This window comes from Dromiciops gliroides, chromosome 2 (assembly GCF_019393635.1).
Source record: "Dromiciops gliroides isolate mDroGli1 chromosome 2, mDroGli1.pri, whole genome shotgun sequence".
In the NCBI taxonomy this organism is placed as follows: Eukaryota; Metazoa; Chordata; class Mammalia; order Microbiotheria; family Microbiotheriidae; genus Dromiciops; species Dromiciops gliroides.
The window spans coordinates 655,417,407-655,430,403 of NC_057862.1; the positions used below are offsets into that span (position 1 = coordinate 655,417,407).

A 12,997-nucleotide genomic window follows, 5' to 3' on the forward strand; every position below is an offset into this window, starting at 1 on the left:
TTTTGCTTGATGATATGTCATTTTTCTTGCCTTTTCAGTGGGTGGGAAAGGGGAAGGAGAGAATTCAGAACTGAAAATAAAATAAAATAGAATTGTTAAAAGGAATGCTATCCAGTTCCAGTAAATCTCATTGATTTGGGAGGGAAGAGGAACTTTGCTTACTCCTTTCCACAAAGGAAACAATGTGTACATACATACATGAGTGTGCGTGTATATATACTTTTTTTTTCCCTTTTTTGGGGGGGTTGGGGTGAGGCAGTGATGGTTAAGTGACTTGCCCAGGGTTACACAGCCAGTAAGTATCTCTGTCTGAGGTTGGATTTGAACTCAGGTCCTCCTGAATCCAGGGCCAGTGCTTTATCCACTGATGCCCTGTAGGAATGTAGATTCTAATGGGGAGTACAACATAAAAAAGGGTGGGGGTAAGCACAACATGGTAAATAGATAGATGGCCAGGAAGTGGCACTTCATACAGTGAGAACGCTGTCTCAGAGCCAAGGAACCAAGGGGAAGGAGAGCAAAGTTCTGATGGGAGGGTAATGAGGATGAGGGCTAGAAAGCAAGAGAGATGGTGAAGATGTGGCCAAAAAGTGATGTGGAAGTCCAATCTCTCATGTTTTAAAAAAAAAATGTGAAAGCAGAAGATGCAGAAGCAGAGCCCGTGGTTCACAGGAGAGGGAGATGGTAACAGTGGCTGGAGAGCAGCTGCAGCCCATTTTAAACCAAGGTGTTCTGCTGGGACAAAGCAAAATAATATTTCTGATCTGATTAAGGACCCCTCTGAACTGTCTGGGCCAGACCCTCAGGTATTTTACATTTATTTTACTTTTTATATTCTCTGCCTTTTCAGTAAGATGATGGAGTTCCAACCTAGAGTCAAAGATAGCCAGAGAGTAGGAGGTTAAGGAAAGTGTGCCAGCTCCTTAATCCACATTTAGCCAGATGGACTGGAAACTCTTTTAAGAGGCAAGCTTATTTTCTCTGTCGTATGCATTGCTTCCCAAGTTGGTTTCCAGTTGAAAGATTTTGCTCATTGCTCAGGATTCTGTCTGGTGCAGGGGCTTTCCTCCAGGCAGAATTTAATTGGATCTAGTTGTACATTTTCCCATGTAAGTTGCATGCTCACATCTGCAGGCTTGCTAGGGCTTTCACTCTTAGCTCCACTGGACAGCACACCACATTTCTCTGGTAAAGAAGGTCCTTGGAGTGTTGTGGTCCTTGGCACGTCATCTTCTAGTCCCTTCTCATCTGCTCTTGGCTGCTGCTGTAACCACTCTCTGGCATCCTGGGGAATCCCAAATGGGACCAGTGGTAGAAAAGGGTAGTAAACAGGGTCCTCTTGTGAACTCCTTATTCATGTGCTTTGCATGAAAAAAATGCCATTGTAGGCTGTGTTAGAAGCTGTAATTAAGAATTCTTTTAAAATCTAGTCTCAGAAATGTAAATGTCTTGTTTTGTAGGGTAATAATATGATCACATTGATTTCCCAAACTAAATTGACCCCAGAGGGGAGGGTACCTCCTTTTTTTTTTTTTTTTTTTGAGACACAGCCGCTGTTCCTGTTAAATAATTTCTGCTTAGGAAGTCCATACTTGCTTAACCCGTTAGAAGGAAAAACCAACCTTTCCATTCTTGCAGAGGGGGGAATACAGTGAAGAAAGAAATGAGAGCAAAGGCAGACTATGATGTGGTATTGTCCCTTTCCTAGGGTATGTCAAAGCCAGATTGAGTGGGATGTAGAGAAAGAATGGGTCATGAACAAGTTTCATTTCCTGCAGTTCTATTGGGTGGGAAACATTTTTCATTATTGGCGACTCTAATTTGACCCAGATGCCAGGCATCTCCTTGGACCTCTCACGAATACATGCATTGCTAAGTCTGCTTTTAGAGCTGTGCAAAGGCTGTATATCTCAGAGGTATTCCCCATGACGCACTCCACAAAGGCTAGATTCCCATGACCTTTTCTCTTCTCTTGTCACTGTTCTTCAGGCTCTAGAGAGAATGTCTCACTGTAGTTTGGAGCTGCACCTCCGACTTGAGGACCTTCCAAGCATTTGTACTTCTGTTATGTCTGAATCTCTTTTATTTAACTCACTTTCCCCAGCAAGGTCAGGCTGTCCTTGGGAAGTAACAGATGGGCTCAACAGAGGCAACAAATTAGTGGAGAGGATCTCATTTGGTTGTACGTGACGGAGGAAAAAGAATTCTCTTTTAAAACTTTTGGAATGTTCATTGTAAATACTCAAAAATTCACTGGATCTGTGACTTCATCCCTTGGGATATTACCTCCATTGATAGGGACCATAACATATCCCTTGCCATGTGACCAACTCATTTTCCCCCTTTATCATTCATTTCTCTAATGGCATCTTTTATGCCTGTTTTTCAAAGATCTTCATTGGTTATGGGGTGTATCCTGTTTACACTCATCATATGCCTCTCCCTTGCCCTCTGGATGATATTCATTTTTAGTTCTTTAGTTATTGTTTTGTCCCTAGCTCACAACCACACAATACCCCATATTCATGGTAACCACCTACAATTTTCAAATCCTTGAACTCTGATCACCTTATCCTTCCAAAATGACCCAACTAGTGTGCAAGTTTCTTTGTGTGAGGTCAGAATACTACCTCATGCATAATCAGTCAGTTATCCAATCCTGATTTTCACATCCACAAATACAGGGGATTGTTATATTGTTATATTATATTATTATTATTATATTATTATATCTAGTTGCAGGTGGACTTTCCCTCCAAATTAGCCATTCAGAGGCTGACACCTTTTGCTCTGAAATTCATTTGCTTTTTATCCCCACTATATTGATGAATGATAAAAGATAGACTAGATAGAGATATTTAATGACTGTCAAAGGAGTGATAATTTGTCTTGTTGACATTAAGTGCAATTAATTCACCCCCCTTTTCTTGCTATTCAAATAGACAAGGCATATAATTTCGAAGAGCTCACTGATTAAATTGTAATGTCCTTTGTTTGCTGTCACTTAGTGCAGGCATTCAGTGACTCTGAACCTTTACTTAGTTTTCTCCCATAAATTTACCTTAAGAAATTCGAAATTCAGTTGTCAGATACAGAGGGAGGAAAAGACAGCCCTAAGGGGGAGAGGGGTGCTTACTTGGTCATCTGGTCCTCTGAGGTCAGCCTAAAGTCACGTCCACTCTTTGGGCTATTTGTAGGCCACTTAATCCCCAGATCTCTTTCAGATATCGAACCACGCTTCCTCCATCTAACGCTTGTGAAGTTGCTTCTTCTGTGCCCAAGTGCGAGATGCTACCTTTAGCCCTATTGGATTTCTTCTTCCTAGATTCATCCTGCTGCTCCAGCCTGCCAAGATCCTTTTGGATCCTGACTGTCATCCATTGTGTTAGGGAGTCCTTCCAGCTTGGTGTCACCTGCACATCTGATGAGCAGGAATATCTTCAGGAAAGTCAGAGAAGAAATGAGTATTAGACAGCCTCAGGCCAAGCACAGATCCCTGGGTCACAGATCCACTGGAGACCCTCTACCACACCGACGTCCAGCCTTGAATAGTTATTCTTTGAGCCCGGTTCTGAATCCATCTGACTGTATGATGGATTGTTCCCTGTCTCTCCATCTTTTTCCCAAGAAGAGTAGGAAGTATTTTGTCAAAACTTTTCTAAAATCTAGGTCAGCTGTATCCGCAGCATTTCCCCCCATCTACCTAGTTTAATAATCCTATCACAAAAGGAAATGAGTTTGGCTTGAGCTCTTGGAGAAAGCTGCAGGCTTTTTGTCATACCTGCTTCCTTTGCTCAGTCATTCTAGAATTTAGCACTAACCAAAGTCAGACTCACAGGACATTCGTAGCAGACTCTTCTCCTTTATTTGACAGTTGGTTCATTTGCCCTTCTCTGATCTTGTGGGGATGTCGCCCCCTTCCTATCACCTTTCCGATATGTCACAGTGACTGTAATCTTAGCTGCCAGTTTTTTCAGGTACTGAGGATATTGTCAGCTGGGCTGAGTGACTTGAATTCATTAACAGCAACAGGATGCTTTTCTTGCCTTACTTATCTTGGATGTTAACTCCCTGTTAGTCATTTTTGTTCTTGTCGCTTTCTGGTGCAAAGGTCATTCTGCTGTGCAGAAAAAGCAGAAACAGCCTGAGAACCGGTCAGCTCTGCCTTCTCTGATATCAGTTATCTTTCCATGCTCCTCAAGCAAAGGCCTACTTCCTTCTTCAAGCCTCATAGAACTATTTTTAAAAACTTTGTGTTGTCCTTGGCTTTCCTTTGCCACTGTCAGCGCATTCTGAGCTTTAAAGTTTCTGACACTATAATTATAGAACTGTAACACTGTCATTCTGTTACCTGGCCTTGCTTCCTTTGTAAGTTTTTTGTTTTTTGTTTTTATCTAGATTGGTCAGTGTTTACTGTGTATCTACATTGTTCTCTTCACGCAAATCCCATTTTTCCTCATCATTAGCATTGTTTCCCTTTGTATCTTTGGAATTTCATTCTTGAGAATTTCCTGTTACTTCTGGGCTGACTTTCGGCAGGCAGAGACGGTCAGACTTTTGTATTTGTGTGGCAGCACCTGGCACACAATAGCACTTAATAAATGCCTGTTGATTGGTTATTTGATTGACAGTGCACTCCCCACAGCCCATAGTGTTTGGGATTTTATTGGCTTACCCTGCGAGACAGATGCTTTGACTTGGGTTTTACTCTTTCTTCTCACATGTGTACGATACAGAGGAAGGTCCAGGAGAATGGTAGTGCTGACCAGGTCACCCTGCTGACTTTCAGGGAGTGTTCTGTCCATCTATGGATGAGCTACAAAAATGAACGGTTCTGCCACAAACCCATGACAAACACTAAGGTGATGCTGTTGCTTTGCCAAAGGACTCTGGTTCTAAATAATTTGCATTTTAGTGGTCATAGGAGTTATGTGACCCCAGACCTAGTTCATCTTGTGGGACTGACTCCTTCTAGGCCTATTCTCCTGTGACCATCTTCATGCTGGCAGTTACTCCACCCCAACAGTCTCCTCCAGTAGCGTTGTTTGTCCCTGAACCTCCATTTGAAGAAGCACCAACTACAGACATGCTAGCTTCAAACTTGGTTCAGTCCATGAGTGCCAGAACTGCTTCTGCACCTTGTCCCAAGACGGATACCTCCCCACCCTCCCTTTCAGCCTGTAACATAGTAAGCACTTAACTAAATTCTTTATGTATCTAATATCAACCAATCGATGCGTTTATTTTTCTGTCTGATGCCATGTGCTTGAAAAAGACATAGTGTAAATGCCAAGTAAAATGTCTATCCATCCATGACTTGTACCTATCCTTGTTTGCCCACTCTTAGAAATAATCTTTGAAGACTATTTGTATACAATGATCTTTTTTTTTCTTCTTTCTTTCTTTCTTTTTTTTTTGGGGTCAGGAAAACTGTAGCTCAGTGGACCAAGCCCACTATCATTGTCTGTTGTAGAATCTTCAGCCCAGAAGGGATTCTCAAAGGTCATCTCCTTTCCCTCCCTCATGGCATCAAGCAGACTGGGGGAGACGGTGTAGTACAGGGAAAAGACCATAATGGACTGGGAGTCAAGAAGACTGGGCTCTAGTTTTGACTCTGCCTTGGACAATTAACCGTGGACAAGTCATTTAACTCTGTCAGTAGTCTTCTCATCCTTCTAGCTATGATACCCCATAGATGTTTGATCTAAAATAGGTCTCCTTTCATCTTAAAAAACATTAGGAAAAGGAAATTGCATAACCTTCATCAGCAAACATTTTCAGTATCCTCACAGTTTTTTGTTGTTGAGTAGTTCACTTGTGTCCACCTCTGCATGACCCCAAATGGCTTTTCTTCCATGGGGTTTTCTTGGCAAAGATAGTCTAGTGATTCACCATTTCCTTCTCCAGTATGGCCCTATTTTACAGATGAGGAACTGAAGCCAATAGAGGTTAAGTGACTTGCCCAGCTCCTATCTGAGGCCATATTTGAACTCAGATCTTCCTGGCTCCAGGCACAATGCTCTATCCAGTATGCCACTTAGCTGCCCCTTATTGTGCCAATAAAGTTACTGGTTTTTAGCACCTGACATCATTACTGCTTACGTCAGTCTTGTGCCCCTTATAGTATAAACAGTTGGAGCCAGAATATCTCCAAGGACCTTGGGGCAGTACAGTACAGTTTGAGAAAACAGCTATGTTGAGAGTGTAGGGTCTATGGTAATGCTGCAAATCAGGAGAGAAGAAAGTAAACAAATGGGGGAAAATTCCCTTACGATCAACAACTGTTAATTTTGGGGGTTTGCTTTTCATTATAATGGCATTTATTTAAAATAAATATGTTGCTACAAAGCATTTTCCTTGCCTATGGGAGTTAAAAAGAAACAGACCAGACTAGTGAAATAGTAAGCTTTGCTCTAATCAAATAAGGGATACTACCACCTTTTTCTTAATTCCTAGATCTTTTAGGAGTGTTTTGTTGTTTTTGTTTGGTGGTTTGGGAGCTTGTTTGTTTTATCTTGGTGGTTGGGATTCTTAAGGAAGGCAGAGGTTGGGAACTGTGAGTGTGGAATGTTGTACACACACTGTTAGACTGAGTTCTTTGTTAAAAGGAAATCACTCAATAGGTAGAGTGGAAGAGGGAAGGATATTCTTGGAAATCAATGTGATGTAACTACAAATACTCTCAATAGAAATTAAAGAAAAAACGATCATCAGTGGCTTTGGAGAGAGAAATTTCAGTCAAGTGGTAGGAAACCAGATATCAAGGGGTTGAGGAGTAGGAGGTGAGAAAGTAGGGGCAACTAGTATAGACAGCTTTCTTCTCCTCCTCCTCCTCCTCCTCCTTCTTCTTCTGAGGCAATTGGGGTTAAATGACTTGCCCAGGGTCACACAGCTAGTAAGTGTTAAGTGTCTGAGGCCGGATTTGAACTCTATCCACTGCACCACCTAGCTGCCCCAGCTTTCTTCTTCTTTTTTTTTTTAATTATTGTGTATTTTTAGCATTGATTTTTCAGTTCCAAATTCTCTCTCTCCCTCCAGTCCCTTCCTTACCCATTGAGAAGGCAAATAATTTATCAGTTATATATGTGAAATCATGCAAAATATATTTCTAAATTAAACATGTTGCAAAAAAAGCAAGAAAAATTTAAAAAGTGGAAAATTATCCTTCAGTTTGCCCTCAGTTCATCAGTTCTCTCTCTGAAGATGGATATTTTGGAACTATCTTAGGTCATTCTATTAATCAAAGTAACTAAGTCCTTTGCTTAAATAGCTTTTTTTCTAGTAGTTTCACTTTGAAAAAGGGGGAAATATGTCATAATAATCTGAAGAGATGAACGAATGAAGTGAAGATTTCTTTTTTTTGTTTGTTTGTTTTGTTTTTTTTATTTTTTAGTGAGGCAATTGGGGTTAAGTGACTTGCCCAGGGTCACACAGCTAGTAAGTGTTAAGTGTCTGAGGCTGGATTTGAACCTCAGGTACTCCTGACTCCAGAACCAGTGCTCTATCCACTGCGCCACCTAGCTGCCCCTGTGAAGATTTCTTTAAGGATGAAGGAGATTTGGACATGTTTATAGGCATCAGAGAAAGCCCTGGTGGGTAAGAAGAAATTGAGATTCCCTTGTTCAGAATTTTAATGTACTCCACACAGCTACCATGTGTATCTCCTGATAATGAATGGCATCAAAAGCAAAGAGTTTGCCATCTTTGTTAAAACATTGATGATTTATTCCCTTCCATTCATTCACAATTATTGAACAAATGAGATTCTGTTCCCAAGTGATGCTTTCTTTAGGCAGGATACCTCAGAATGCTATGCTTAATGTGGGAAATATGTTTAAAGGATACCCTTTAAACGACTGTCACCACATGTGATAGAGTAGATAGACATATGTCTCTGTCACAACCATATTCTTACTAGCCCGAAGCAGCCAGAAGATAACACATGTAAAAAATGATTCTTCATTCCCCTGAAAACTTCAGGTGGGAAGTTATATGAGCTGGAGCGAGGAATCGTGCACCTGGAACCCAATGTCTGGAGCTCATCTTGAAGGGAGAGGAGAAGAGGAAGAATGAGTGCACAGAACCCTTCAACACCCCCCCCCCCCCGCACCCCCGTGCCATGTCCTGAGAGGAAACTGCTGATCTCTTGGTCACAAGGAGACATTCACGTTGAAAGTCTCCTGGCCGATCCTATAAACGTGTCATCTTCCTTGATTTAGCTTCAAATAAATGGCAGGTTATTTTTCTTTGGAGACTCGCAAATTAAGGAAGCATAAACCATGTTAATGACCAAGTGAAAACAGATCCGGAAGCCTTCCCAAAAGGAGACTCACACAGGTGAAGTTTGTAGGGCGAAGGAGGATTATTTTTTCCCCTTCCTTGGGAGCCTTCTCTCTGCTGTGTAGCAAAATCATTTTCTCCTGGGCTTTTCAGAATGATTTGTTGAAAAGCTGTTTCCTTAGCAGGTGCAATCGTATAAGGATTTTAGAGGAGCTACAGACTGTATGTGGGCGTGACTGAGTAGGGTGGCTAGGTTGGAATCTGAATAAATTGGCAGAGCCTTTCAGAATAAGAGGGAGTTTACAGAAAGAGCCAAAATAGGGTTCATTTGCCCTGTAGGAAGCCCCAGATTCTGACACATATAATTAGCGATGTGTGTCTATCTGAGTATCTGCTGTGTGCAGAATCCGTAGTAATCTCCATTGGAGAGGCAAAGAAAAGCTCCCGACCATCCTCTTGGGAAGGAGAGGTCTAGTGGGAGACGGAACGGGAACCTGTAAAGCAGCTTCTCACTTGCAGGGAGCAATCTGGGGCCGCCTCCAGGCATCTTCATGTCTATCTCGCCACTAGACCCCGATGGCTCCGGAGGAGAGGGTGAGGCTGCTGACCTCGCACAGCCCTCCCTCGTGTCAAGCCAGGACGTCGCCCCAGTGTCATGGTCCTCTTTGAGAACAAAGGACAGACATCAGCAACTACATGAGCGTACTCTCATACGTGTTCCCTGCTGGGCATTTCAGACATTCCTCTCCTCCACTGCTGCTGGGAGCAGCACCTTCCTACAAGCTCTCAGATCCACAGCCTGGCCATTAGACTTCACTCCTTACTCTTTTCCATCCCATGTGCCCGTTCAGTTCCTGGATCTGGCCATCTCTACCGCCACACTTTTCAAATGCAACCCCTTCTCTCGACTCACACAGAGTCCGCCTTCATTTAGGTCCTCATCACCTGAACTGACATAGAGTGAAGTGAGCAGAACCAGGGGGACATTGTGCACAGTGACAGCAGTAGTGTCTGATGAAGAACTGGGAACGACTTGGCTATTCTCAGCAATACAGTGACCCAAGACAATCCCAAAGGACTAAGGATGAAGCACACTATCCACCTCCAGAGAGAGAACTACTATTGATTGAACATAGACTGAAGCAGGCTATTTTTCACTTTCTTTTTTTTCTTTTATTCAAGTTTTCCTATACAAAATGACTGATATGATAGTTTTTACATAACTGCACATGTATAACGTATATCTTACTGCTTAGCACCTCAGGGAGGGGGGAGGGAAGGAGGGATAGAATTTGCAACTCAAAACTTTTTTGAAAATGTCTTAAAAAAGAAAGGATAGAGGGGCAGCTAGGTGGCACTGTGGATAAAGCACCAGCCCTGGATTCAGGAGGACCTGAGTTCAAATTTGACCTCAGACATTTGATACTTACTACCTGTGTGACTCTGGGCAAGTCACTTAACCCTCATTGCCCAGCAAAAAAAAAAAAAAAGAAAGGATAATGTGGGGCAGGGGAAGACAGGGAAGCTTTCTTATTGAGGCATCATGGTTTCATGGATAGAAGACCAGCTTTGGAGTTAGAAACACCTGTGTTCATACTCTGCCTATGGGATATGCTAACTGTGGGGACTGTATCAGAGGGGCACCTCCACCTTCCATCCCCCCTCCAGGAGGGCAAGGAGTGGGATGTGGGTACCATTTATACACTGCAAGTTCTTGACATTGATGAAATCACAGGTCTGGAACAAACATTGGGAGGATGGGTGGTCAGTTGGATATTACATATACACACATATTCTTGGGGGTTTGGGGGGGTTAGGTTTTTTTGGTTGGGTTTTTTGTTGCTGTTGTTTTGGTTTGGTTTGGTTTTTTTCAGGGCAATGAGTGTTAAGTGATTTGCCCAAGGTCACACAGCTAGTAAGTATCAAGTATCTGAGGTCAGATTTGAACTCAGGTCCTCCTGAATCCAGGGCTGATGCTTTATCCACTGTGCCACCTAACTGCCCCCTACATATATAGTCTTTAAGGGCACTGTTTTATACAGGTGGGAAGAAGGAAATAAGCATTTATTAAATGCCTACTGTGGGCCTGGCACTGTGCTTTACAAGTTGTCTCTCATTTGCTACTCACAATAGCCCTGGGAGGTGGATTCAATTATCATTTAGATTTTACAGTTGAGGAAACTGAAGTAGACAAAGGTTAAGTGACATGCCCAAGGTCACCCAGCTTAGAAGTTGCCTTTGAACTACTGGAAGTGAAACTGATAAAGAAGTAGTAAGGTTCAGGTTTTGGTTTTCTTTCTTTCCCCCTAGTTAAGGATGGGAGAGAAAACAGATTTGTATTAATTGAAAAAAATAAAATTTAATTTTAGGAAATATATAGTATGGAAGAGGAGAGTAAGATAGTTACAGTAAGTCTGACTGAGAGGGCCATGAGGAAAAAATGTGTAACAGGAAAAATGGTGGGGGGGGCCTAGAAGTAGAGGGGAGGCAGCCACAGAGATGGACAACAGCTCCATCTGTTCAGATTTTCAGATCTAATTCAGAGGAGGGTACAGATGAAAAGAGTGGTCGGGGTGGGACAATAGGATTAACTAGAAAGGGATTCCTGCAAGGATGGTGCTGAAACGTTAGAAAGCTCCCTTTGAGATCTTTCCTTTGCTCTTTACATTTTTTTTCTTGGTTCATTCTATTAAGCCCATTCTTAGAATAACTTTTGTCTTTCTCTTATTCTTGAATTCTGGGCGCATGTCATTTTAGGTTTATGTAAAACAAAAATTACTTATATGCTGATACTGCAAAGCCAAGTACTTTACAGAAGTTCTCCCATTTTTACCATCTAATTGCATTATAGGGTGTGTGTGTGTGTGTGTGTGTTTTTTCTTTGCTTCAGCTATACTTAACTAGAAAATATCCTTCCTGCCAATGCTCAGATTAAAGCATTTGGTGTTTCTCCTACAGCAAATGATAGCATCATCAGCATGTAGAACATGAGCTGAGCATTCTCTGCCTTCAGAATTAGGAGTATCTTTAACTTAAAGGGAAAACTCAAGGGGAAAGTTATTTCAGGAAACTTTTAAAAATAATTGCAAATATTCTTTAATGTTGCGATCTGGCATTATTTGTATCTAAAAGTATTCCCTGTAACCCTTAGTCCTAATTTTAGCTACAACTCTGATATAAGCTCTGACCTGATGCTACACAGGGCATTCAAAGCACATTGGTTTTAAGAAAAAGTGATTTCTGGGGCAGCTAGGTGGGACAGTGGATAAAGCACCGGCCCTGAATTCAGGAGAACCTGAGTTCAAATCCAACCCCAGACACTTGGCACTTACTAGCTGTGTGACCTTGGGCAAGTCACTTAATCCTCATTGCCCCACCAAAAAAAAAAGAAAAAGAAAAAGTTATTTTCTTTCTCCATCTTGTTAGTTAGTCACAACTATAAAAAAGAAAACTTTGTTGGAACTCTAGATTGCTTTTAGTCCCTTTGTTATGGGAAAATGGGGTCCCCATACCCCATTTCTCCCATACCACCTTCTACCCTAGAAGAGAATTTGAATATGGTTCCCATCAAGTGCGATTCTCTGTCCATGAATCAAATATCTATACAAGTGTTTGAGTTGAATTGACAAGGAGACTCCACTTCCTCACTGGGACCTTCTTTGTGTTTGTTCTTTCTTTAGGCTGAAAAGACCAAGTGGAATGAGCAGCCTTTTGGGGAAAATTGGAGCCAAGAAACAGAAGATGAGCACCCTGGAGAAATCCAAGCTGGACTGGGAAAGCTTCAAGGAGGAGGAGGGTATTGGTGAAGAACTGGCTATCCATAATCGAGGAAAAGAGGGGTAAGATACCTTTCAAACTGCTGAGAAACTGCCAGAATTGGCTCAGAGGGTGATGAGAACAATCGGTGGTTGCTTCTTATTTCTTTTTTTTTTTTTTTTTTTGCAGGGCAATGAGGGTTAAGTGACTTGCCCAGGGTCACACAGCTAGTTAAGTGTCAAGTGTCTGAGGCTGGATTTGAACTCAGGTACTCCTGAATCCAAGGCCAGTGCTTTATCCACTGTGCCACCTAGCTGCCCCCGCTTCTTATTTCTTAATGAAGCCCTGACCCAGATTCTGTTGGGAGAATAAGTTCACCCTAGCTATTTTAAAAGGTTGTTGGGGCAGCTAGGTGGCACAGTGGATAGAGCACCGGCCCTGGAGTCAGGAGTACCTGAGTTCAAGTCCGGCCTCAGACACTTAACACTTACTAGCTGTGTGACCCTGGGCAAGTCACTTAACCCCAATTGCCTCACTAAAAAAAAAAAAAGGTTGTTGGGGGTAGAGGACAGGGGTGGGGAGGAGACACACACTCTCTCAAGGTACTAGAGCGCCAGTTGTTTTGCTCAGGCCATAATTATAGATGCAGGAAAATCAATAGTATTTCCTAAAGAGCATGATGTATTTATCTGACAGAATCTGGCCCCCTGGTATCTGTTTTCCTAGGCAAGAGCAAAGGAAAGATTGCTTTAGTCTTATCAAATTCTTTTGTCCCTCTCATAGGACTTCTAGCTATACAAGTTCATGCTTCAAAATCAGAGTAGATAACTTTTTAAAATTTTAACATTTCAATTTATTATATATTTTTAGTGTTCTTTTCTTTTTAAATTTTGAGTTCCAAATTCGCTCTTGCTCTTGCTCTTGCTCTCCCTCCCCCACCCATTGAGAAAGCATGCAATAT

At 42.0% G+C, this 12,997-nt stretch overlaps 1 protein-coding gene across 1 annotated transcript in view; it reads left to right on the top strand.

Annotated features, from left to right (window-relative positions):
- The window catches only part of CFDP1 (craniofacial development protein 1), a 158,579-nt gene that overhangs the window by 120,292 nt on the left and 25,290 nt on the right, over nucleotides 1-12,997 (top strand). Inside the window, 1 exon segment of the mRNA XM_043988887.1 lies at nucleotides 11,961-12,119. Within this exon segment, the coding sequence (XP_043844822.1) occupies nucleotides 11,961-12,119 (159 nt within the window).